We start from the raw sequence: 27991 nt of genomic DNA, 5'->3' as shown, positions 1-27991 counted from the left end.
TCTCCCGAATTCTTATTTGTTCATGGTGACAGATTTCAGTGTTGCAATCGTTATAAAATATGCATTATAAGTAAATTTAGTCGACGTTTACAATTCGTAACGGTAAATTTATGAATGTGTAATGGCCGAATCCGACAACAGCAACTGCCTTAAAGGTAAGCCTAAATGATACTTAACCATTATTTTACGATCTTCATTTACCTACAACTTTTTTAATTGTGATTGAACTACAATTTGAAACCATTCTTAACATTACCAACGTGTTATCAATCTGAAATTAGAAGCTAGGAAATTTGTGTACCCAGCCATACCATGGCTAGCAAATTCTTTTGTTTGTGCGTTCCCATAAAGCGCTTCGGATGTAGGACGCACACATTTGCATACATTTGTACCTTCAGAGGCGTTATTTCTGTTATCGCACAACGAAGATTATAAATATAACTCATCATAGATACCAGGATAAAAAAATGTGTACGGCAGACGTGCGTTTCGTCTACAAAATACTCATCGGTGACGCTCGAATAAAACAAAAAATTAAAAGGCGAAATAAAATACAAAGTTGAACAGCATTTAAGACCCGAAATTCAAAAAAGGTTTCCTAATTACAGCTAAGGTAATCTATTCCTGGGGTAGAAAATCCTTAGTATTTAGAAAATTTATAAAACCCAATTATTATTTATAGTTTGATGATTTGAAATCTAATGTGCTGATTGTCTTTTAAAATAAATCAACCATTTTAAATAACTGATAATTCTATTATAGCTAAAAATGTCCACATACAAACTTCCCCAAGGGTGACTGGAGAATCGAAATATGGTCACTACAGGTCTTTTTCCGACCGGCAGTAAAACCCTTGCCAAAGTAGGGTGTCCGTTTAGCTGTGCGGGATGTATCAAGTACGCAGCCACGTCCGGTCAGAATGGGGACGTTAAATCCGATGCCTCGTGTAGAGAGAGTGTCACGCTCTCTGCACGTTAAGAACCCTTGCAACAACTCTTTGGGGTGTCCGTAGGTGGCCTGTTGCAAGGCTAAATTTCTGTCGCTATCCAATTTGCCCTCATTTTCCTGTAGCAGTTCAAACTTTCCCGACCAGCAACCCAGATGACCTCAATTACCGGACCTACCTATTGTATTTATTGTTAACTTGTTCTCGTCCTGAACATGCATGAAATATTTGCCACAGGACGTTAAGCAACCAACAATCAATCAATCAATCAATCAATCAATTCACATACAAACACAATTACTCACACTCTGTATCCCAATTTAAAAAAAGAGATGTTTTTTTAAATATAGTGTGATAAATACAGTTTGTCCTACATAAAATGCGATGAAAGTGACAGAAGATACCTAATCAACAAAAAAATGAACACATAATAAATTAGACTAAGTGCTAATATTATAGAAGTTTTAACACTTTTGTTGATCGACACGGATGATATCATAGTATAATATTTAATATGCAGCATTACCGTAGATTTTATTCAAATATTTTAATCAGTTAAATTTACAAGTTATACGCTAAGTGACTAACCTATATCTGTAGCAAGAAGAGTATTATGACGGTTCCCTCATGCGAAGAACAGTTTTATAACCGAAGCATTCTCAAAGTGCACTACCCAATGAGCGTGACGCAATTGTCATTACAATGCGAAATAGTAATATCAAGGTGCATTGGTTAACGTCATACAAGGACAGGACATTTCATGTACATGTTTACATTAATTTATTTTCAAAAGAAAATACAGGTTATAGGATTTCATATGTAATTCTTATTTTTACTACTGTTAACCCTGTACAATTTAGAAACCTAATACTACTATTAGAAATTAAGAAACCCGTAGTAATACGTATATTACCTTCGGAAACTTAATAAAACAAAACTTCCTGGTTGAATTTTTGATTGGGAGATACTAATAAAACTATAGTTAGTATGATTCTGGGAAGTATTGGATTTGTATAATTTTATTCATATTGCTATTTCTTATTTGTATCGGACAAGTAGGAAAATAAAATCAATGAAATAAACTACATGTACAGATGTCACGTACTCAGTGTAATGAGTATTGTGTATCGAACCAGGGTTTACCCATTGACCCTGTTCATGCTGTTTGTTGAATTTCTATCGTAGCGACTTCTTTTAACTGAAATTGTCTCAGGTTTTCTTTTCTCCTGACAGACATTATAAACTTAGGAAACAGAGATATTATTTCACCATCAGTAAGAGAAAGTAAATCTTTCTGTAGAATGAGTTGTTCTTCTTCTTCTGCGTTCAACATTGCACCAAGGCGCCATGAATTGTACATGTTTTTTGCCCAATTTGCTTTTTTAATTGTATTGACCGGTATGTACGGTTTTTATTGCACAGCAACTTCGTCGTTCTCTACGGGCCTGAATCTAGAATCCACCTCGTCTTTTTCTGAAAAAACAAGTTTATTATTGAAAATTATTGTGTTTAATAAAATGCAGTTTATCTGTTTGGCGACACCATTTACTTTTGGATAATACCAAATATCTTATTCCTATGAGTGTTTGTTGTGACATATCCAACACCTATATTGTAAAACGTGTGAATGACGGTCCAAAATTTTACAACTACTGAGCGGAATATTCCCGGGTTTGCCAGCCATAACCGGTCCGTTCCTGAATCTAAATATTATAAACTTCCATAGTTCGAAAGTAGACAAACGTTTAAAATTCAAATATTCAAACTAAACGATTTCATTTGTATGAAAGTTTCGGTTATAAAAGTAATAATAAGATTAACCAGAGTGAAATAAAACCGATAAACTAATTTTATTACATTTCCCACCAAAGAAATGCGTCCCCGCATTTTGAACAATCCAACAATATAAGACCGTTCTTGGCCAACATCAGAACCAAGCCAGAGGTGGTGTGGAGTAATTGACATTTTGATCTACTCCAGTTTCTTAACTCCAGATGTAGCCGGATTTACAAATCTTAAGACATTTATGCTGAAACCTACAACTAAACTATGTACATAATTGTTGACTTAGCAATTGATCAACGGCTTTTAATTAATAGAAATTTTACTATATAACCTATTGCCAAAGACATATAATTTTAGAGTACCACTGAAAAACACTACCTTCAAAACTTGTGCATAAATTTTACTTAACAACTAGCCACCTATTGAACACTCAAGGCGAGCTGTGTTGAATAGGTTCTTAAACGTGCATAGAGCTTGGTATTTTCTTAACACTAGACATCGGATTTCACGTCCACATCTGATAGCAACAAATATTAGAAAATACAACAAAATAACATTTAATAATATAATTACTTCGCTTTTGATTAAAACCAAAACATTCTTTCATTCTGGAAACATAATGTAGTTTCCTACAAACTTCAATAATTATCCATTTAACTTCCTAAAACAATTGTCCAGCTTCCTGCGTTTTGGCGTGCACTAAATTCGTGGCACCGTCCGATAACTAAACAATACTTTCTCTGGTCGATATCTGACTAATCGTTCGTGTTCAAAAATCATCCTACTCCTCTCTTTCCATTTCTGATTCAATGGTGTCATGTTTGTCTAGAAAATGTCGTTTGCGTCAGAGTTGGTGAAAGTGGCTTCGGGTTCGTTTGAGTACTGTCGTCCACAATTAACGTTACCATTAGGACACTCGGGATTGATGCACTTAATACTACAGTCGCAATTGCAATAATTGGCGAGATCGATCTCAGTACAATACATATGCTCAGGGATACAAATGACTTAGCTGTCCCGCGACTTTACTGAAGGCAGTGGAGGAAGTTTCCTTATGTGAGCTTGGCTTCGACTCAGATTGAAACTGGTGCTGTGGATACAGTGCACGACGTTTGAATATTCTGTGGTATTATAGATTTCCTTATCGTGTCAATTAGATCCTGCTTTCTTTTTGAGGCCATGACTGCGTTGGGTCTCGTCGGTTTGTGGATCATCAGGCCCAAGAATATCAGACAAATAATCTGGAATTTGAGTCTATTTTTTTCAAGAGAGCTTTGTCAAGACCTTACATTTGTTTCCGATTTCTATTTAAATTCTGTGTCATGACGAAGCATATTGACCTATTAACACCGAAAGAGTTCCTTTTTCTCGCTTCTCCTTTGCTTATTTGAGCATGCATTTTTACCATTCAACCTAAGTCTTGTAATCTACATTGCAGAAATGACATCTCCAATCTACGGAAGCCGATAAGGGCCATTCAAAAAAAAATTATGTCGTAATTACGACATAGCATGTCGTAATAACGACATCGCTATGTCGTAATTTTGACATAACATGTCGTTAAAACGACATCGCTATGTCGTTATAACGACATCGCTATGCCGTAATTTCGACATAACATGTCGTTATTACGACATCACTATGTCGTAATAACGACATCGCTATATATATATATAAGAATATGTATTATGATTGCCAAGAGACTTAATGACACAGAAATTAACAAAGGGTCATCATAATGCCCTCAATAATGAGAAAATCTCCGCATAGTCAGCTATAAAAGAGGGACGAAAGATACCAGAGGGAGAGTCCCCGACATGACAGCTGTTTAAAAATTTAATTCAAACGAGTGAAAATAACGGTTTTAATAATGTACAAACAAAGACCGTAAAACGAATATGTAACACAGCAACAAATGACAACCACTGAATTACAGACTCCTGACCGCTATGTGATAATAACGGCAACCTTATAGTTTAACTTTTCACTTTTTGATGCGATAGGCATTTCAAAATGGTTGTCAGTAAAGGCAAAGTTTGTAGCGGAAACAAATTCATCTTTTTTTTTTTTTAAATAATGAACACTATATGCAATCAAGCTTAATTAAAGTTATTCACTTGCACCTCAGACTTGCACATACTAGAACTTTATTTATAATCAAGTCAAATGAGACCCAGTTGAATAGGGGAGCAATTCAAGCTCCTTGGAGCCTCTAATTATGTTTTGCATGTACAGATTTGTATAAATTATGAAGTCCTGCATTTCCATTGCAGGTTCTGAATAAGATGAATTTTAAGCTTTTCCCAATAAAGACTATGTTAAACTTTGGACTCAGTGCTTAGACCCACGGATCTCTGTACCTTCATTTGTACACACTTGAATCTTAATGTACAGTAACTACTGATGCTTGATGCAAATTATTACTGCATTGCTATTGTTGGTTCTTAATGAGATTCTTCAAGCGTCCTCCCCATTGAAACCCTATTAAAACTTTGTACCCCAAGTTCTTTTAACCACTGTTCCCCAGGACAACTATTCCTACAAACTTAAGAGGAGAGTTATGATCCCACTAACATGTTTAACCCCGCCACATTCTTTATGTATGTGTATGTCCCAAGTCTTTAATTTACATATTTGTTTTTTGTTTATTTTTGTACATAAAATAGGCCGCTAGTTTTTCTCGTTTGAATTGTATTACATTTGTCATTTCGGGGCCTTTTACAGCTGACTATGCGGTATGGGCTGTGATCATTGTTGAAGGCCGTACGGTGACTTTAATTGTAAATTTCTGTGTCATTTGGTTTCTTGTTGAGAGTTGCGTTTTTGAACAAACCAGCGTATTCCAAGTCCTTGATAACCTCTGTAGGTCCCAAATAAGACGAAAAAACATCAAAATTGGATAGAAAACTGAAAAAAATGATTTCTTACCTCAGGGATATTAACATTAAGAATGTGGCGGGGTTTAACATGTTAGCGGGATCCCAACCCTCCTTCTAAGTTTGTAGGAATAGTTGATCTGGGGAACAGTGGTTAAAAGAACTTGGGGTACAAAGTTTTAATAGGGCTTCAATGGGGAGGACGCTTGAAGAATCTCATTAAGAACCAACAATAGCAATGCAGTTATAATTTGCATCAAGCCTCAGTAGTACATTAAGATTCAAGTGTGTACAAATGAAGGTACAGAGATCCGTGGGTCTGAGCACTATGAGTCCAAAGTTTAACATAGTTTTTATTGGGAAAAGCTTAAAATTCATCTTATTCAGAACCTGCAATGCCAAACATAATTAGAGGCTCCGGGGAGCTTGAATTGCTTCCCTATTCAACTGGGTCTCATATGACTTGATTATAAATAAAGTTCTAGTATGTGCAAGTCTGAGGTGCTAGTGAATAACTTTAATTAAGCTTGATTGCATAAAGTGTTCAATATTCTCAAAAAAAAAAGATGAATTTGTTTACGCTACAAACTTTGCCTTTACTGGCGACCATTTTGAAATTCCTATCGCTTCAAAAAGTGAAAAGTTATATGAGGTTGTCGTTATTATCAGAAAGCGGTCAGGAGTCTGTAATTCAGTGGTTGTCATTTGTTGCTGTGTTGCATATTCGTGTTTCGGTCTTTGTTTGTACATTATTAAAACCGTTATTTTCACTCGTTTGAATTAAATTGTTAAACAGCTGTCATTTCGGGGACTCTCCCTCTGGTATATTTCGTCCCTCTTTTATAGCTGACTATGCGGGGGCTTTTCTCATTATTGAGGGCATTATGATGACCTGTAGTTGTTAATTTCTGTGTCATTAAGTCTCTTGGCAATCATAATACATATTCTTTTATATATATAGCGATGTCGTTATTACGACATAGCTATGTCGTAATTACGACATAGTGATGTCGAAATTACGACTTGTCATGTCGAAATTACGACATAGCGATGTCGTTATAACGACATGTTATGTCGAAATTACGACATAGCGATGTCGTTATAACGACATGTTATGTCGAAATTACGACATAGCGATGTCGTTATTACGACATGTTATGTCGTAATTATGACATAAACATTTTTTTTTGAATGGCCCTTATCGGCTTCCGTACCAATCCTCTCTCTTTCTTGTTGTTACCTTTGACTTTACCATTTTTGAAAAATAAAATTAAAAAAACCTAATGATTTGTACCGGTAGTTGCTGTACATATTTACTTTATATACAATGTACATATATATATTTGTATACATGATTAAGAAAATATATACAACAATATATTTCGATAAAATCTAACAAAATCATATACCAACGCCTGGTACTTGTTTACCCTGTTCGACCGCAGTGTATAGTTTGATTCGCTTAGATCAACAATTTTGTCCGCATTATCATCTGATTGCGGGACCTCGCCTTCCTGCAGAAAAGTATCATCTTGATTGCGTTTTCACACATCACTATTTCTCCTTTCATCTACTGGCCGTGGCACAACCTCACATTAACTACATGTATAACTTGTGTTCGAACACACCTACCACAAAATAATTAATGAGGTAACATCCTAGTTCTCTTTGAGTATACTCGACAAGGACAAGGACAACGCCATTATGGTGTGAATTTAGGAGAGTGACCAGCTTTTCCAATTAGAAAGAACACATACAGCTGGTCGCCTTTCTCGAACTTGTTCCAGTTAAATTGTTTATCGCAATACCTTTCTGGCATAACAATTCCAGCTCAACATATTTGCCAAGAAAGTGGTGAGCTTGCTCCATGCATTCTTGAAGTTCCCACGACCATTTATTTTGTTGAATTTTCTTCAAAAAATTAGGTAAGCAGTTTCGGCGTTGGTACATGTATGCCCTTTCATGTCAACATATAATTCTTGAAACTTTTCGGTAAGCTGTAGTACGAATACTCCAAAAGCTTGATTTCAATCTAAGTTGTTTTGAGAGTTCGTTTTGTTAAGCTTTACTAATGTCGTACTACTATATATAACTCTTTATTGTCAAAATTCACATTCACTTTGTATATCAGATGGCAGACTTTTGTGATTTACACTCATGTTAACATACGTCTAGTAGCTCGTGCAATTAGTGAAACTATAATCATAAGCAAAAACAGACAAGTAAAGGTTAGACAATACTTGGTCATGTTTTTTGAAGATTTAAAGCCCAAGGCGTAGCCGAAGTATTATCCGACCAATTTAGAACATATTCACACGTTCGAGTGACCTTACAAAATTATCCTTTCCCATTGCAATATTCAAACCTTGATAAGAATTCACTTTTTATAATGAAGTGTAACTAGGTTAACAAAAGGAATGTATAACATAGGTAATGATTATTTCAATGGATGGAATGAAATAGCACTAACATAGTTTTGTGAGGACAAAAAGGATAAATTGTTCGAACATTGAGTTTTCTTCTGCTTCAGGTACATTGTAAATAATATACTTATATACCTTAAATTTCTTGATTTTGAAAAGCACACAATGTTATATAATTCAGCTTTTTGAAATTTGTATATTTTTGATAATTATAAAACTCACTCTATAAATATTTGAATTACAACCATTCAACATCAGATGCTTACTTTTTATTGATGAATGTACATGTATTGTGTTTTTTTTCGAAAAAAATCCTTTGCTTTATATATCCTGCAGTCTGACATTGTTTTCTTGAAAGAAAAAAAAATAATAATTGACTCGAATGTCTGGTATCAAAATTGAATAAAAGATTATTTTATTTCGGAAAGCAAATAGATGTTCCGTAAACACGTGATTTATACCACGGAATTCTATACTTTATATGTATACACTGTATTCTAAAGAATGTATATGATAATACTTTTAATAATTGACTACTTTTTTACTGAGCTTTTCCCCTGGAAATTCAGTAACTAATAACAGGGATACTCGGGCTAACGCTGTAATCCGAGTAAATTGTTAAAACAGCAGATATGTAATAAAAGATATTTACTTTCAAAAAAAAATAAAAAAAATAAAAGATTATTTTACCTACATATTTGTCCCCATTTCATTTTTCGTTCGTTAGTTATATCTGTATCATGATAAACATTTGCAAAATTCAAAATGTTATTTTATAATTCTATTCACTTTCGTCTTTAATCAGTAGGCTATTTTCCCAAGGAAAATACCTCAGAGGATTGTACACTTCGTTAGTGTAGTTATTAAGAGTTCCCTTTCATAATTAATCTACAATTACACCCCGGTTCTATTGTTATACTTCATAGTCTCTATTTTGGAAACAAGTGTACCTTGAATAGATCTATTGTTTCGAATAACAAAGGATTTTGACCACAGGGTGTGACGAGCGGGGTTTCTGGAAACCCCTGCTTCTACATCCCGAAAGCAGAGTTCATTGTTATTCCTAACAATAGATATTGTTTTTGTCAATAGCATGAACCGAAGTGATAATTAAAAGTGTTCACAACAAACTGTCTCGTGACATATTTAAAAAAAACAAAGATCAGGAAATCTCATAGTGAAAAAATTATTTAGCATCTATTTGGAATAAAAAAAAATATTCATTTGATACTCCTTTGCTTGAATTCTAAATTTCAACCCCATAGGGCATTTCTCAAATAACATACGTTTAAAGAACTTTTATTTGCAATATACATTAGACAACATTACTTGCTTAAATAAATATTAATGTTTGAATTGTTGAATACAAACGATGGAACTGATTCGGCGTTAATTGTGGTGGCTGGATTGGACACGATAGGAACGTTGGTGTTGGTTGTTTGTTTAGCCGCAGTAGGGCTGCTGCTGGTGGTTGCTTGTTTTGACACGGTAGGTCCGACGCTGGTGCAACTATCTTCATTTAGTTGCAGGATTTCGGACACTTTTCGTTTCTGTGGTTCTGATGGTCGGCTGTATGACCACAAAGCATTGCTCCGATGACCAGTTTGCTCCCGTATCAGCTGCTCCGGAATGTTAGCATTAAATAGACGAGTTGCTGTAGTTGCCCTTAGAGAATGGTTGGTGTAAAATCCATCTATGCCTGCTTTTCCCATCACAGTTTTTACAACAACTTCAAGTTTGTTTTTCCCGACTGGTTGCTTCGAAAACCAAACGGACTTATCTCTATAACAAGCAAGGGGCTGGAAATAAAAGGCTTCCTTTGCTCTTTCTAATGATAAATCTGAATGTAGGTCCTGAATATGTGTACGGGACACCTATCTGGTTGCTGCCTCTTTTCAAAGGCTCTGGCCGTGTGTGGTTCAATATTCCTATGGTCAAGTCCTCCCCTGAATGTTTTGGACACTGTTTCCCTATAAACCAAAACATGTTCGCCGATATCTGCTGTTTCCGATCTAAAGTTTTCCATGCAGAGGTCGCGATGTTCTTGACCACCTCGAAGACCAAAGTTTATACCTATTGTCCAAAACATAGTATGAAATAAAGTTTCTGGATCATCATATCCAAGAAACCCGTTTTCCCACAACATGGATTCTGTTTCTTTAGGAATAACCTGTGCCTGTAGTTTAAAAAGTCCAATAAAGATTCAATGCAAAGTCTGTTATCACTGAAATCAGTTAATATTCATGAATTCAAGGATTAAACGTATATAAAAGATGCATTATGCCAGCTCTTTAGAAACTTTGCATTGTTGTGGCCGATTTGTGCAGCGGCATAACATATTATTTACTGTAAACATACCTTTAGGAATACAGTCTTCTGAGCGCAAATCTTCACATTCATCTTCAAGTAAAAAAAACAATAGCTGCCCCAAAAAGTGGGTTCCTACATATGTAATCTGTTTTTTTGTATATAAAGCGTGTCTGTTCGTCGGGGTTTCTAATTAAGACACACCTATCACTCAGTGTGAAAGTTTGTTTAATGTTAGGAAAAGGGGGGGGGTGCTTTTTTGATAAAACATGTAACATACATTTAAGATTACCTTCATTTGACTGATAAGTATTTTGGGTAATAAATATAGCATCATCTTCAATCTCTTCTGCCAAATCTAATGCCTGACTTAAAATATCGTCTGTCTCATAACCCTCCATAATGGCAACTGCATACAAGGAACGTGATGTGCTTTTTTTATAAGAATGCACGATACGGTCAACCTTGACCTATGTAAAAGCTACGGCCAGTGAAATCACATTCATTTATTAATAATATGCGAAACAGAAACTTTGACATTTGTAAAATCTACTCAGTAAACTATTGTCAAAGTTTGAATAAAGATGGACAACAATGGTCAAAGTAAGGAGGTTACTAGTGGGGTTTAACATAAAAATATTTTTTTTTTTTTTTTTTATTAATCATGGTTTGATAAAAATTATCCGTTATTTTTCATTTCTTATGCAATCTTAACAAATGTGTGGTTTAGCATCGGGTGTAAGTTAGTTATACACTTCGGGATACGGTGTGTCTGGATAAGAAACCCCTCCGGCCTCCGGCCGTCGGGGTTTCTTATCCAGACACACCTATCCCTCGGTGTATAACTATTACTGAAAAGTCATTCATGTAAAGCATTTTATAGTGCATGGAAAGCCATGTACTATGAAAATTAGAAGGGAAAAACTGACTTTTTATTGGACGAGAAGGGTCGAGTATGTTCTAAAGTTTGATAAACCATTGATGATGAAAACAAATCAACACCTTTAGTTAGTGAGGCCCCTCATGGGTGTGTCCAAGTAATCACATAATCATAAATGTTTTGCCAATATAATCACATAATCATTAATTATTTTTTTAAACAAGATAATCAAATAATCAAAAAGACAGTTCTAGATTATCAAATAATCAAATAATCATGAAATGTTTTGTCTGGTAATCAAATAATCACTATAAAAACGACCAAGTAATCACATAATCAAAAACCACATGAGGAGGCTCGTTAGTCAACTGATAGAGAATTGAAGGGCAGATAACTCAGTCGGGAACCACGTCAGTGGTTGTCATATGACATATATATCGTAGTTTGTTTTGTTATTTTTAGAATTTGGTGCAATATTTATTATGGTGTCTGTTTAATTTTTTTGGCAACTTTTTATTAAGACTGAAAGCAATTTATCGCTTTACATATTATACAGACTTTATGTTGACCTTCGAAATTTTTGTAATTGGTTTCTTGTGTTGTAGACCGGTTGTTTCATTTACGTATATCCCACACTCTCTCTTTATACATGTTATATACAAACAAAAAAATAAACCACTTATGCCATATATCTTGCATGTATATTCCTTTATATGCAGGCTATTCCTATGCTGAACCAGAAATCCAGCAATTTGTGAAAGACTTCAGTAAGCTTATTCTAGATGACGCTCTCATACCGCAAACCGATCCAAACACTAAAGTTCTCAATTTCAAGCAACCAATAGACTTGCAAGTAAGTAAATGATTGAAGTGTGTGCCATACTTTTTTCAATTTTAGCAAGTTATAAAATCTGCGTAATACTAAAAATAGAATTAGTTTTTTTACAATTACTTGAATTATTTTTGGAATACGCTGAGGTATTTCAAAATATAATTTTCCCAATTCTAGTCGTCATTAGCTTTGTTTTGCGTTTTTTAAACATAAATTAGTAGGTTTACAAATGTAATTTTTCTAGATTTCGTTTTACTAATCTGATTATTTTGAACAACCTTTAAAATAAAAGACATATGTCTACATGATATAGAGTGTATTTGAGCTACATCATGTGCATGTGTATCGCTGGAAACGATTGCGACTGAAAAATTCACAACATCAAAAGTAAGTAAGTAAATAATCTTTCTAAAAGAATTTAGAACACAAATACTAAACATCAAGCTATTTCCGAAAAAAAACTTTTACATTTGGTCCCTAGTGTGGACAGTGTATAACTTGCAATTTTTTTTCATACACTTTTCAAATTTATTTCTTTATATGTTATGCATGAAATATGAAGTAAGAGGATGAAATTACATGTTAAAAAAATTTGGGTGCTGAATCTTTATGTATAAAAGTAGTGATTTGGTCCAGTTAAAAAAAGGTAAAAAAATTTGTATGTCTGAAGCTGACAAACTGAATGTTAGACCCCTTATCATAGAATAGTCAATATTTTGAGTTAGAGCTGGTAGACTTTTTTATAATTTTGATATTATTTGTCCCAATAGTAGATCACTACACTGTAAAAATCTTTTTTTGCGATAGAGCAGGTGAGATTTTTAATTTGAATTTATCGTCTCTAAGAAATGCACTACGAAATAACTGTGTTCTCGGGCCATTTGTTGTGTTCTTTGGGAAAAAGATCTCAATGAAAACTTTAAGCAAATAGTCATAGTCGTGATTTGACTCATGCACATGCAAAACATTGTCAATGGCATGAGGACATGTAAACGTGTTTACTAATAACGTGCTTACTCCAAAAAAAATGGGTTTTTCGTAAATTTACCTTACTTTAACGATTTTTGAGATGCATGTGACATCGACTAGAGAGGGGTTAAAATGACAAATGGCCAAAACATGATTTTTTGGGTTTAAATATGGTTTGAATGTGTTTTCTACATGTTCTTCTTTTAATTTATTATTTCCGTAGTAAGATCAATTATAAATGTTGTTACAATATATTACTATTACTATAAACGATTTCTATTTAATCAAACATTTACAAAGAATTTTTTAGATCTGGAGATTTGCGAAGAACCTATACCACGTGAGAAATTGTTGGAGCTAGGAAAGAAAGTAATAAATGGCAGTATTGTACCAGGTAATGTAATGGACGAATAAAACAATTAAATAAAGGAATTTAAATGAATTGTCATTTTCTTACTATAGGAATATTTTTCTTATATACTACCGTTTGTCGTTTGGATTGTTATGAACAAATTTAAAATCATCACAACGCTGTTTCTTTAATGCTTCTTAATGTTGATTTATTTCAACCTTTTTTGTAGGCCATCCACATTTCTTCAACACGATGTACACCGCCATTGATCCATACAGTCTGTTTGGAGCTTGGTTAACCGAGGCCCTGAACTGTAATGTGTAAGTGGTATTCATGATTAAGGTTATTTTTTACCTAAATGATAAATAGTTAATATATTGGTCATTGAGAAGCCTTATTAACCCTCTTGTAAAAATATTACAATTAAAAATGTGGTTTTTTTTTCTGGATTTACCTTAATCAGAACGCTCTAAGATAAATATTCGAAAGTCAAGGATGTATAAGTACCGAAACATGTGAAGACCTATATTACCAAAAGGTAAATGTAGACTTGGGAGAGTGCGGGTTTGTGTTCCTTGGAATAAGGATAAATTTCTTGTCTCCATACAAGCTTTTCTCACTCATATAATATCATATAATCATTTATACTTATACTGTTATAATCTCTCGCTTCCCTAAATCTGGTTGTTGAGGTCTGTTGTACTGTTTAATATGTTTGATTATTACTGTTATTTCTTTTAAAGCAAGAATATTGCAATCTGATAGGTTAATCACCCGGGTGTAAATAACACCCCACCACAGATAACCGGGGATAACAATTTGCCAAAATTTCCAAAAATGCAAAATCACAAGAAAAATAATTTTGGCAAAATAAAAAAAAAAAACAAATGTTATTTGACAATACGCAGCAACATCGGAATTTAAAAATGTGTAATGGACGTTCCTCATAAGACATTTCAATTTTATTCTCCGATATAAAAGTGAGTGAAAGAATTCTTCATAAGAAATACATTCCTTTTCTTGGTGTAATCAGGGGTCTACCTAATTTTATACAGGTGTAGTAAATACATACCCCTTCGACTGCGCCTCAAGGTGTATGAATTTCCAACACCGGTGTAAAATTCTGTACATCCTAAGGCTTGATTACACCAAGATAACTAATATTACCCATTCAATACTTTATCAAGGGTGTTTGTTGTCATATGGTGGTGATGAATAGTGGGTATATAATTCCTTTCCTTCATAATTTATCACAAAATTACTTTTACTGTTGTAATCTTGATTTAATTTCACTTTTTAAATTATATTTTCGATATGTCCTTTGATTTATTTCTATTGCCTTTTGGTTACTTGTTTTATTTCTATTGCCTTTTGGTATCTTGACTTATTTCTATTGCGTTTTGGTTCTATTGCCTTTTGGTATCTTGATTTATTTCTGTTGCCTTTTGGTATCGTGATTTATTTCTATTGCCTTTTGGTATCTTGATTTATTTCTATTGCTTTTTGGTATGGTATCTTGTTTTATTTTTATTGCCTTTTGGTATCTTGATTTATTTCTATTGCCTTTTGGTATCTTGTTTTATTTCTATTGCCTTTTGGTATCTTGCTTTATTTCTATTTGGTATCTTGATTTATTTCTGTTGCCTTTTGGTATCTTGTTTTATTTCTATTGCCTTTTGGTATTTTGATTTATTTCTATTGCCTTTTGGTATCTTGATTTATTTCTATTGCCTTTTGGTATCTTGATTTATTTCTGTTGCCTTTTGGTATCATTCCCTTTTCATTCTACATATCGACATTGCTGTATTCAAATACAAAGAGACATGGCTACAATATATGGATTTATAATGAAAAAGTATTAACAAAAATGCCACACTCCACGGTTAAATTAAAAAGGGAGAAGTCCATAAAACCTGACAACATTAAACACTACACTATATCAACCAATGGAAAAAATGAAAAAAAAGCTGTCATATTCCTGACTTGGAACAGACATTTTATGAAGAAAATGGTGGGTTTTATGAATTTTCCCTACTCACTGAGCTTATGCGTAATAATTCCATGTATTTAATAGTGAATCGGAATAATTTAAAGTTGGTGATCATAATGAAAATTATAATTTAATATGCATGCACGAGGTTTGTAAAATACAAAAAATATACAATAGACTAAGAATAAAAAATATTATTCAGGCATACATATGAAGTGTCTCCAGTCATGGTGACGTTAGAAAATTATATTTTCAAAAAGATATCATCAGTGATCGGGTATCCAGATGGCGAAGGCATTTTCTGTCCAGGTATTGATATTTTATTAACAATTTTAAGATTTTCGTAACTTCAGCGACATTCTGTGTTTAACTTAACATTTGTTGCAGTTTATTGATAATATTTACCACTAATTATTTATATTTTCTCAACAGATAAGCATGTTCTCCATAAAAAAAAGAAAGTTTCAAGTAAATATCCATTTGTTTTTAGTGAGTGGATGTCGCCCAAATCTTTTATTTGTTATACAATTATTGAAAGTTCTATTGAATTTCATTATTTGCTTTTGAATATTATCTGGCATAGTCATATACTATTTAAACTATCAGTATTGATAGGCATGGCATTTGCACGATTTTATATATATTACAAATAGAATAATTTAACTTTTTATGTGTTTGATTCTCAGTTGAAAAATTGTTATCATTTTTATGGAATCTAAATTTAAGATATCCTTATAGTTGACCAACGACAGTTTGGACCCTCTCCATAATGCAAATTTACCGAAATACTCGGTGCCTAAATACTCTCCAAAATACTCACCGTTTCAAGTAGGAGTCTGATTATCCACTCTGCCATCCCGATTGACCCTTTTATATTAATTGTTAACTTGTTATTGTCCTGAATAAGCATGAAATATTTGCAACTGGACTAAGCATTCAAAATCAATTAATAGTCTATAATCTTAACTTGATAATGTGGGACACTCTCATCATATATGTATAAATTTAATATTTTGTACTTAATATATACATGGTTTTTTTTCGTTTTTGTATGGTAAGTTTTTATACGAGTTCTGTAATTGCAAAATAATGCACACAAGTAGTTTATTTTTTTTTTACTGATATGCAAATAAGAAGATGTGGTTTGACACAAAAGACACAAAGTACAGATCTAAGAGTACTCGCAGTAACCATAGATGTATAAACCCATGGGTTTATACATCTATGCAGTAACTGAAAGCTAGTTCAAAGCCAGTAACAACTCATAACAAAATAATGTATCTAAGACTAAAATATCAATCAGAACACATCCAAAATCCAATGTTTTAAGTGTAAAGACGACATTAAAAGTCAGAGAAAGTCATGACCTTGTGTAATGCCAAAATATAGGTATCGACAGATAGGACCGTGAATGATTGATTGATTGTTGGTTGCTTAACGTCCAGTGGCAAATATTTCATGCATATTCAGGACGAGAACAAGTTAACAATAAACACAATAGGTAGGTTCTGTATTAAGATTAAGGGATTAAGGTCGGAGAAATTCAGACTGCCACGGGAAATGAGGGCACACTGGACAGGGACAGAAATTTAGCCTTGCAACAGGTCACCTACGGACCCCTCAAAGAGTTGTTGCAAGGGTTCTTTACGTACAAAGAGCGTGGCACTCTCTTCACACGAGGCATCGGATTTAACGTGCCCATTCTGACCGGACGTGGCTGCAAATTTGTACATCCCGGACAGCCAAACGGACGCCCCACTTTAGCACGGGTTTTACTGCCGGTCGGAGGAAGACCAATGGTGACCATACTTCTATTCCCCAGTCACCCTTGGGGGGGACCGTGAATGAACATTTGTGTATAACAATAATATTTACTAGTAGTTGGGTTTCAATTTTATTGATAACAAAATCAATATGTATACCGATAAAAACATTATTTATAGATCTCATTACAGTGTTGAATTGGTAACTTTTTAAAATAAGCTTATTCAAAGGATCGATCAAATATCTAAATCTAGGAAAGTACAGTTATTGTTCCTGTGGGCTAATTGCGGCATTATATTATTAATAAGAAAAAAAATAATTGTTTCAGACTTCACTTCTTTTTGGTAGGTAGTTCCTTCTCGAATCTTACAGCTATACATTTAGCTAGATTGAGATACAATTCCACTTTAAAGCAAAAAGGCATGTTTACCTGCCAACCAATGACCATTTTGAAGTCCGAAGACGCACACTATTCTATTGAAAAAGGTGCAAGCTTTCTCGGATTTGGGACGGATAATGTTGTAACAATCAAAACCGATGATAGAGGTAGAATTATTCCGGAGGATTTAGAACACAAGATACGTCAGTGTAAACAAAATGTATGTATGATGTAAGCTTGGATACACTAATACAGGAAATTCGTCAGAAAGGGACATAATTTTTCCAATTATGGGGCTAAACCCATACAAATGTGAAGACAAATATCAGGAAACCATTACCGTTTTAGTTCATAACTTTATTTTTCTGTATCTACAAAAACTAAGATGCCAATTTTTGCAAGTAGCTTATAGCAAACATTGTTCAGTACAATAAAAAATCAATTAGTATCAAAATAAAACATGGATTGAAAATGTTACATGTCACTCACGTAAAAGAATTATCACGGGTTAGCGACATTATACAAACTTTCAATATGTAATACATACAAAGTATAAAAATGCAAAACAAATAGAGTAAAAATATCAAATATTCTAATAACAAGCGTTAAAAATTTATTATCTTCTCGATATATTAAAAAAAGATTGTTATAGCAAAGAGTTTTCTAATGAACAGATTTAAGTTCCATCCTTTCCAACCCTCTAAACATAACTCTCGGAAATGTTAATGTTAAGCATTAGTTACGAGTATCAAAAGTAAGCAAGATAAGTGGTATATGTAAATTGATAACATATAGTTCACTCAGTAGTCAGTACTTCATGATTTTAACAAGCCTGTCTAAAATAGTCTAATAATAAATTTAGATATTATTAAGAAACTAAGGATTTAACTCCCTCAGGCAAGGTGGCCCTTAGATGGATTTGGCTATTATTTTAATGTCCGTGTTGGTTATATAGCCCTTTAACGGTTTCGGTTCTTATACATCCTTGGCATTGAAATATTTGGCTTCGAAACCATGATTACAAACATTTTATTTTGTGTAACCCGAATGCTTTATCATATTCGAAGAAATTGATTATTTTTTTTTATAGCGGTGGTTGCCTTTTTATTAGATGTATATAGGAATTCATACACTGAGCCTATTTTACTTAAAATATCATACCAAATATTTCCATGCTTTTTATTTTTTCAGAAATGTGCTCCCATCATGTTTATGGCAACGTGTGGTACAACAGTGTTGGGATCTTATGACGATCTTGAGGCTGTGGCTGATATTTGTCAACGTTATAATGTATGGATGCACGCAGACGTATGTACTGTTTGAAATTATGTTAAACAAAAGCGAATTTTTATTGTCTCAAAAATGTTTCTTCTTTCAATGAAATTTTTGATTTAAATTTCTCCAAAAATATAAGATTGATTGATTGATTGATAGTCACCTTCAGCACTCTTTGCTATATCGCTTGGTGTGCAGTTTTTATAGGTGGATGAAAGAGGATTGCTCGGAAATACTCATGGAGTTTAGACATACAATCCTAGTAAATTTACATGTAGATCGAAGTTTAACAATCCTGCCACGAGGTGGGCTCGAACACACAACCTCAGTGTTGAGCGGCTAGTGATCGATGTCGATGAAATACTAAGACCAATCGCCAATGAAAAAATAACATCACAAAAAGACTACACGTGCATATACGGTCTTCAATTCTACACGGGGTGATACGAGCAGCCTTTTTGGTCTTTGGTAGATGGTTGTGTTATTGGCTATATGCATTATGTCTTCATTTGTATACTCAGTCTCATTGTATTTTTCATTTCAGTAACTTGTCTTGTATTTGTTTATAGGGAGCATGGGGAGGTGGAGTAATGCTGTCCGATAAGTTGAAACATCTTACTAAAGGAATTGAAAGGTTCGTAGTATTCAGAAAGTATAAAAATAAATACCGAAATCCAAGGTAATTTCATAAAGGGTGGGGGGGGGAGTCAATAAAACTGACAAATTCAAACGTTTGATTTAATCAATCAACGGAACCTATATACTGTTTGTATGATTTCTTTAAAAGGCTTGTCTTCAGATTTTCAAAATTTGATGTTTTGTATATACTTGGCTTTTCCACATGATGCGCTTCGAACATTTAAAATGTACACTTAGACGGTTGATATCATAAATTTGTATTCAGCAAAACGTCATCTTACATTTAAATTTAAGTACGTATCAGTATCTCAACATTGCCTATATTGTATTCACCTGATATCTGAAACGAAAGATAACTCAACATTTGAACTTTTAATTGATTGATTGATGTTTGCTTAATGTCCAGTGGCAAATATTTCATGCATCAATCAATCAACGGAACGAATGGAAAACATCTATCATATTCCTGACTTGATACATGCATTTTCCGAAGAAACTGGAGTGTTAAACCTGGTTTTATAACTAGCGAAACCTTCCACTTGTATGAATTTTGTTTATAGTTCCGTTATCTTGACAAAATTAGGTGAGCAACCCAAACATACCAAAGAGATTTATGTGACAATATTTGGGTTTCAGCAGCCAAAACAGTGTAAACATACAATACAGCTGCATAAAAAATTCAAACAAACATGCAAACGAATCTACCAAAGACAAAGGTAGTACCTACAGTATATAGTTTACACTTTCTCGATAAGGTAAAATATAAAGACAGAGGTAAACAAAATGAAACACCATAAAACATCTTGCTTCCGAAACGCATTTCTGGGCTAACCTGCACCAGGAACTCTCAAACCAAGAAAACCTCAATAGCTGGATGCATAAATACCGAGTCACGTCAAGAGTCATTCGACAGAAAGGAACATAATAGCACAAAAAAAAATAAAGGGAAAACTGTAACCTAAAGAAAAAGATACACAACTTCGAATTCAGCACCTAGAATGTGTAACTCGAGACCATTTTGTATTATTTATGAAGTAGACACTAAATATCTATCTATTAGGTCTTGGTACTTTCCGATGAATATTCTACGAAATATAATACACATTAAAACCATATTGTTTAACATGTTAATCAATGTTTTGTGCAATCTATGTCATTTCTGAATGTTGTTTTGAAGGTCTGATTCTGTAGCATGGAATATACACAAAATGGGTGGCGCTGGTATCCAGTGTTCAGTTTTCGTTGTAAAAGAAAAGGTTAACATATAAACTGTTTGTATGATTTCTTTAAAAGACAGTTCACTTGTCTTCAGAATTCAAAAATTTAATGTTTTGTATATACTTGACTTTTCCACATGATGCGCTTCGAACATTCAAAATGTACACTTAGACGGTTGATACAATAAATTTGTATTCAGCAAAGCTTCATCTTACATTTAAATTTCAGTACGTATTAGTATCACAACATTGCCTATATTGTATTCACCTGATATCTGAAACGAAAGATAACTCAACATTTGAACTTTTAATTGATTGATTGATGTTTGCTTAATGTCCAGTGGCAAATATTTCATGCATGTTCAGGACGAGAAGAAATTAACAATAGATACAATAGTTATGTCCTGCAATAGAGGCCTCCGAGATGAAGGTCGGGGAAAATTGGACAGAAAGTTTGCCTTGCAACAGGCTGCATGTACCTACGGATTCCTCAAAGAGTTGGTGCAAGGGTTATCTCTACACAAGGCATCGGAATTTACATTCCCATTCTAACCGGTCGTTGCTGCTTACTTAAACATCCCACAAAACCAAACAGACGCCCCACTTTGGCAAGTGCTTTACTGCCGGTCGGAAGAAAAAACTAAAATAACAAAAATACCGAACTCCATGGATAATTGCAAACGGAAAGTCCCTTATACAATGCCAAAATCAAAAGCTCAAACACATCAAACGAATGGAAAACAACTGTCATTTTCCTGACTTTGTGCAGACATTTCCTTATGTTGAAAATGGTGGATTAAACCTGGTTTAATAGCTAGCTAATCCTCTCAAAGAACCCAAAGTGACCACATTTCTATTCACCAGTCACCCTTGGGAATTGAAATTTTCATCAAGGGCAACAGAACGCGGAAAAATAATCACTCACAATAACAAATGATTAAAATGTGTTAAAATATTCTAATATGGTTGATCTTTTTTAACAGGGATTTTTGGAAAATTGTAATGCATATAGAGCCGAGTATCTGTTTCAACCAGACAAAATTTACGATACGTCATTTGATATAGGTAAATTTCTTCTTGACATTACGGAGACGTTATGTATTTAAAGGCAATGTTAAAATAAAGATTTCATGAAAAAGATGTAGTAAAGGGTCGATTTTCTGTTCAAATTTTTGAAATATGATACATTAAAAAATTTTGATCGTTGCTGGTTACATGTAGATTTTAGTTATCAAAAGAGAGGCGACAGATACCGAAGAGAAATTCCAACTCATAAGTCGAAAACAAACTAGCAATGCCATGGCAAATAAATGAAAAACCATCAAAAGACGAATAACAGTATACAAAATACAACATACGTGTAGAAAAACTAAAGACTGAGCAATACGAATTTTATTCTATAGAAGATTAAAATAATTCTTTGTTTCCTTAATCGTAGCTCCAAATATGTGATTATATTGGTGCTTTGTTTGTCTTTAAATAGGGGATAGAACAATCCAGTGTGGTCGTAAAAATGATGTCCTTAAATTGTGGTTGATGTGGAAAGGTCGTGGTGATAAAGCTATGGCTGCTAGGATTGAGAAAGCATTTGAAAATGCGACGTGAGTAGGACGCTTGGTTATACGAGGGTATGGATGGGGTTTACAGAATTGTGAATATTTGACAAAAAAGTGCAGAAAAAGGTTAAAAAAAAAAAGAATTGAGAAAAACAGGCAAAAATAATAAAGGATAGAAAATAATTGGGTGCTTAAGTATAAAGATTAGAGAATAATGGATAAAATAAATAAAGAATAGAGGAAAATGGCTTGAATAATTATATTGTAATTATAAAAAAAAAAAAAAATAAATATCTAGTTCAATAATGTTACAAATAATTGTATTCATGAAAATATTGTTGAACAAAAATTCTTATTTTAAAGCAGTGCTTAAAAAAATTGTTTTTAACCAAAAAATGAACAAGCATTCTGTGAGTATTGCATGGCAATACATAGTCCCCTACCGGTTACAAATTCATTGTAATGGAACGAAATTCTAACTTGATCTATAACTTGTCATGGTGTAAAACTACATAAAGATATCAGGTCAAAATCTTCAAGCATGACGAATAAACTATTGAAAACTGATTATTTAAGTGAATTTTCTATGTCCAAAGACCATAACTCTGCACAAAATTATCAGACTGGAACAAAATTCCAACTTGATCTGTAACTTGTCATGATAAAACTATATACTAATTATCAAATCAATATCTTCAAGAATGACAAACAAACCTACCACTAAATTCTTCAAACAATTTACCAAAGAAAAGGAAAAAAAATCCAAAATGTCATTTTGTATTTAAAGTCTTTTAAAAAATGAGTTATTTCCCTTTGAACATAAATCTACTAATTAATAAGTATTTCATAAAAAAATTAATTCTAGGGAAAGGGCTTTAACTGAACAAAGAGAAAAGCTAAAATCGTGAAAATTGAAATTGACCTGTAACTTGTCATAATAAATCAATAAACCAAATATCAAATCAATATCTTCAAGCACGAAGAAAAAAAGTCTGGAAAACTGATTTGCCGGACTGACAGATGGACAGACAGACAGACGTAGTGCAAACCTAAAGTCCCCTTCGATTTCGTCGGTAGGGGACTAATAAACGGGAAAGTTGGGATACTGATTAGCTTTTTAATATCCTACTGACACTAATATTCCAATATTTAAATTTTATGTTTTACAAGCTTTTTCTGATGAGTTATAGATTGTATACATGTAGGATCATTGTACTAAGTACTTTTTGCTAGGTGATTTGTATCATTTATGAGATTTTTATTTCCAGGTATCTAACAGAAAAACTTAAAAGAACAGAAGGATTTCGTTTAGTTCTACCGGAGGTATAAATATATATATATTAATAAAAATTAATGTAAAATACGAAAGACCTTCTGCTCGTCCTCCTTTTTATTTAAGAAAAATTCTATCTTTTCAATGTTTACACATATAAACAATCCAATAGTTGGAACAGACAATTATATTACAACAGAGGTGGATTTAGGGGGGACGCTGGGTGCCCGGGCCCCCGTATGGGGCTTCATTTATGGTTACTTCAGACTTTTTACCGGTTCCACTACAAATTTTGTCTAGTTTGGGGTCCGAGCTCCCTTTCAAATTCCTGGATCCGCATATGGTATAAGAACATATATAGTATAGTTTAAATTACTACGGGTGCCACATATGGACCAGGACCAGCTTACCTTTCCGGAGCACCTGAGATCACAACCGATTTGTGAGGTTCGTGTTGCTCAGTCTTCAGTTTTCTATGTTGTGTTTGTAGACTATTGTTTATCTTTTGATGGTTTTTCGTTTTCTTTTTGCCATTGCATTGTCAATTCGTTTTCGACTTCTGAGTTTAACTATCCTTTTGGTTAATCCACCTCTCCTTTAAACATGTCTATTAATTTGATGGGATCACATGCACCGGGTATTCCGATCCGAATTCCGCGGAGGGGTCCGAATCCCAAGGAGCAATTAATGAAAAGTATGTAACGGAGGGTAGGTAAAATCTTGATCCGATTCCCAAGGAGCAAAATTCTTCCGTGGGAATCGGATTCATATTTAACTTACCCACCGTTACAAACTTTTCATCAATTACACCTCGGTGTGGGAATGTTAAATCTGAAGTTAATAAACTACATTCACATGTTCAGTGTGCTTTAATGAACCCTTTTGTTCATCAGACATACACAACATTAAAAGCTTTTTATATTAGAATTAATTGATTTTTTTCAAATTTCTGATTGAGCGAAATGGCAAAACAGCATTGAAATAAGCCAACTTTTAAATAACTAGCATGTTGCCTTAATTTTTCGTTGATACATTTATTTACACATATTTTTCTTCAGACAAGAACATTTACGTTTGTAAAATTATGATAATGATAAAAATACTTTATGAATGTTATGCTTCCAAAGATCTTAACCTGGAAGAAAAATAAAAAATGAAACTCAAGAATATACGAACGAGCTATATGACTAAAATGGACCATAAAACCTTAAAAGGCCAACTATGCGTGGACAAATAAAATGACCTTATTTTCTCAGTTTTAATTTCAAATTAATTCAAAGATAATTGGACGAAACTAACTTATGTCAGGGTTCGACAGTCTTAATTTACTGTCCACTTAACCGCGATATCGACCCAATCCTGTAAACAAATTAAAGGTAAACAAATTAAAGGTAAACAAATAAGTTACAATGTTGTGTTTCTACATATGATGGTTAAATTCAAATTCAGTATAAAAAATTTTAGTGAACGTACCATCAGACATCCAAGCGAATTAAAATATCAACTCAAAAATTAAGGTACATGTATTTTAATATCCTAACGTTTCTACGTATTTATGCATCCCTGGCTTTCAAATATTTTAGTTGGGGCGTTTCTGATAAGGATAAATCCAGAAAAATGTTTCGGACACTCAAAAATTATATTAATTGTTGGTTACCTAGCTATAACGTTGAGTGCAAATATTTCATGCATGCTCAGGACGATCCAAATTATAAGGTGTTAATTCATGTTAAGGATGTTCGCTACTCTTGTTTTTTGAATCAGATAGTCGAAATCGTCTAGTTTTATCCATGTAGTGCCAATAAAAAATTCACCCACTAACCCCTACTTTTCTTTTCATAATTTTATAACATATAGTTTAAAAAGCCATTTTAGAAAATCTTTTAAAATCCTTGTTATTTTTTCATAGTTTTTGAAAGAAAAAGATGCCAATGTTAAATGTATGAAAAATCTAGAGATAATCATTTACCCGCCAAATTTTTTCAATTGATTATATCTCAAAAACAAGGACACGCCCCTGTCATATTTTTCTTCTTTTTAAGTTCCGTTATTTATATACTATCAATTTATAACAGTCTTTTAAAAAGCTTATTATTTTGAAACAGAGGAACGAACATCCTTAAGCTGCTTGTGATAACAAAAGCGCACAACACCCTGGTGTGTCAATTTATCATTTATTATGGACTTCTTTACAAGTCTTATAAATTACCTTCAGAAAGTGAAAACATACAACAAAATACGAAAATTCCTCTGTCATTAACTTCCTCTTTAATGTTGTCTGTCAAAATAGGAATTTGATATAATATTTGTCTCGTAAATATATAGTTACATCCAAACCTTCATAACACATACTATGATCTCACTTATTTCAATGTTATGATTTTTTATGACCTGTTCATTTCATACTTTTTACGAAATTTGTAATTTTCAGTTTCAATGTACAAACATTTCATTTTGGTATATTCCACAACGTCTCCGTGGTAAACATGAAACAGCAGGATGGTGGAAAGAAATTGGGAAGGTAAGTTTAACTTACATGTCCATCCCATTGTATTTCCCAATCCACAGATCAGCTCCATAAAATGATATTTAAGATTTAACAATGCATGCTCCAAATTTTTATAGAGTTTTTTAAACTTTCTATAATCAATTGAATGTAAATGAAAGAGGTCAAGTTTTGGAGCAAGTATGCATTGATTGCTTTATTAATCGTACTCCTGAAGTTTTCAGACAAATGGACCATCTAAACAGTAGTGGTGTCCAGTTTCTTTTTTCTAGTATGCGGTCTGCAAACACGCTCGTTTTGACATAAATTCAGAGTGCCATAAGCAAAAAAAAGGCCGGAGATACCTAGGAGACCATTAAAACTCACAAGTCGAAGAGAAAAACTGTCAACGACATATGAGCAACACGAACCCTCCAAAACAGGAGATGATCCGCAAGAGTAAGCACGTCCTGGTTCACTATTGGCACCCGTCTTGTTTCCCATGTAAAGTACAAATTCAATGATCAGCCTAATTCAATGATGTCAAATCTCATCTAGATTTTTATCGTTGACGAGATTATGACTTGTAGAAAATGTATAATATAATTATATATGGGTTATGATCATTTGTGTAATTTTACTCTGTCTGACTTGTATCTTTCTGTTTCAGTAATATGGCGGCGTATATCTGTAATTGTTTTGTTTTTTTTCTGTCAATAACCACATGCCGTTATTTGCAGTTTGTTCAGTCCTTATTGATTACACCGAATGCCCTTTAATGCAGACTTTGGGAAAAACATGTAAATTGTTTTTAATCAATATATTTGGGAACTCGTGGAGAATAACTAATCGAGTAGTCGTTGGTTTTACCGATCGATACTCGATTACTCGTTCGGAAAAAAATCTTAAGAAATGGAAACACAATAACGCACATTTAACACTTCATAGGTCGTTGTCTATAAACGTACCCAAGGGTGACTAAGGAATAGAATAATGGTAACTCAGTTTGATCTCCCGACCGGCATTAAAATCCTTACCTTGGGGTGTCCGCTTGGTTGTACGGGATGCATAAGTACGCACCCACGTCCGATCAGAATGGGGACATTCGTTCCTATGCCGGTGCTGTCGACCAATGAAATTGTAGGAATCAATATTTCTTAATTATGAAAAATGTATGTAAAACATGTTCTTATTAAGGGATTTTCCTATTGTTTACTTATATTTTAAATACAAAGAATTTCTAAAAATGAATTACAACTGACCCGAAACACATATGATTGAAACTGATTGACACAACAAAATAATCAAAATTTGTTGAAGTTTACTGGTGCAGTAAAATTGGTAATGACTTACATCATACGGGAATATTAAGAACTTCAAAATGACTTAAGAATGAAACACTTTCAAAACAATACGACAAAAGCAAAACATTCATAAATTTGATATGCAATGTAACCTGTAGCTAATGCGCTAACCAAAGCTCAGATTACAGCTGGATCATCGGTTAAGGTCAAGATTTTGTCAGTATGCTAACTATAATTTAATTTTCCATATATTTTGATTTATAGGTAGCTCCAGCTATAAAGGCTCGGATGATGCTCAAAGGTTCAATAATGATCAGCTATCAACCTTTATCTACGAAGGGATTAGTCAACTTCTTCAGGGTCATTGTTGGAAATCCTGTCTGTGAAAAATCTGATATGGATTTCATCGTTGACGAGATTATAAGACTTGCTGAAGATGTATAAATTATTTGAGTTATAATGATTCGTGCAGCTTTAATCTAACTTGTGTTTGTCTTTTTCAAAAAGCCTATGATTTAATGCTTTAATCTTATCATCAATTAAACATCTTGATTATAATATTTTATCATAGTCGCATTAACAGCTTAAAGGCGCGCATAATTGACGAACTTTTCCGGTGAAGGACATAACTCGAAAGTGGTCTATTCTAATTCAAATGCATGCTAAATATCACAGACTCAATATTAGTGGTTCCATCAAACTGACATACCCATGGTTAAATGTCGTACGGTTACATATA

General features: G+C 33.4%; 1 protein-coding gene across 1 annotated transcript; it reads left to right on the top strand.

Annotated features, from left to right (window-relative positions):
• The first annotated feature begins 33 nt into the window (after nt 1-33).
• Nucleotides 34-27810, top strand: LOC127724238 (cysteine sulfinic acid decarboxylase-like). Its single transcript, XM_052231161.1, has 14 exons — nt 34-155; nt 11937-12070; nt 13319-13412; nt 13600-13690; nt 15563-15669; nt 17473-17723; nt 18695-18811; nt 19348-19412; nt 20595-20673; nt 21618-21699; nt 22118-22235; nt 23459-23513; nt 25895-25984; nt 27517-27810. Exons 1-14 carry the CDS (start codon nt 122-124, stop codon nt 27694-27696), a joined length of 1497 nt encoding a protein of 498 aa, XP_052087121.1. The 5' UTR covers nt 34-121; the 3' UTR covers nt 27697-27810.
• Nucleotides 27811-27991: the final 181 nt, after the last annotated feature.

Source organism: Mytilus californianus, unplaced genomic scaffold (genome assembly GCF_021869535.1).
Source record: "Mytilus californianus isolate M0D057914Y unplaced genomic scaffold, xbMytCali1.0.p SCAF_14, whole genome shotgun sequence".
NCBI classification, from domain to species: domain Eukaryota; kingdom Metazoa; phylum Mollusca; class Bivalvia; order Mytilida; family Mytilidae; genus Mytilus; species Mytilus californianus.
This window is presented reverse-complemented; position numbering and strand designations above follow the sequence as displayed.

What these genes read in the sequence shown, in the direction of transcription:
- LOC127724238 (XM_052231161.1), top strand. Translation starts at nt 122, where the DNA reads ATGGCCGAATCCGACAACAGCAACTGCCTTAAAG. An exon ending in AAATGGCAGTATTGTACCAG is followed by an intron (nt 13,413 to 13,599) that starts GTAATGTAATGG and finishes CCTTTTTTGTAG; the next exon opens with GCCATCCACATTTCTTCAAC. An exon ending in AAAGCATTTGAAAATGCGAC is followed by an intron (nt 22,236 to 23,458) that starts GTGAGTAGGACG and finishes TTTTATTTCCAG; the next exon opens with GTATCTAACAGAAAAACTTA.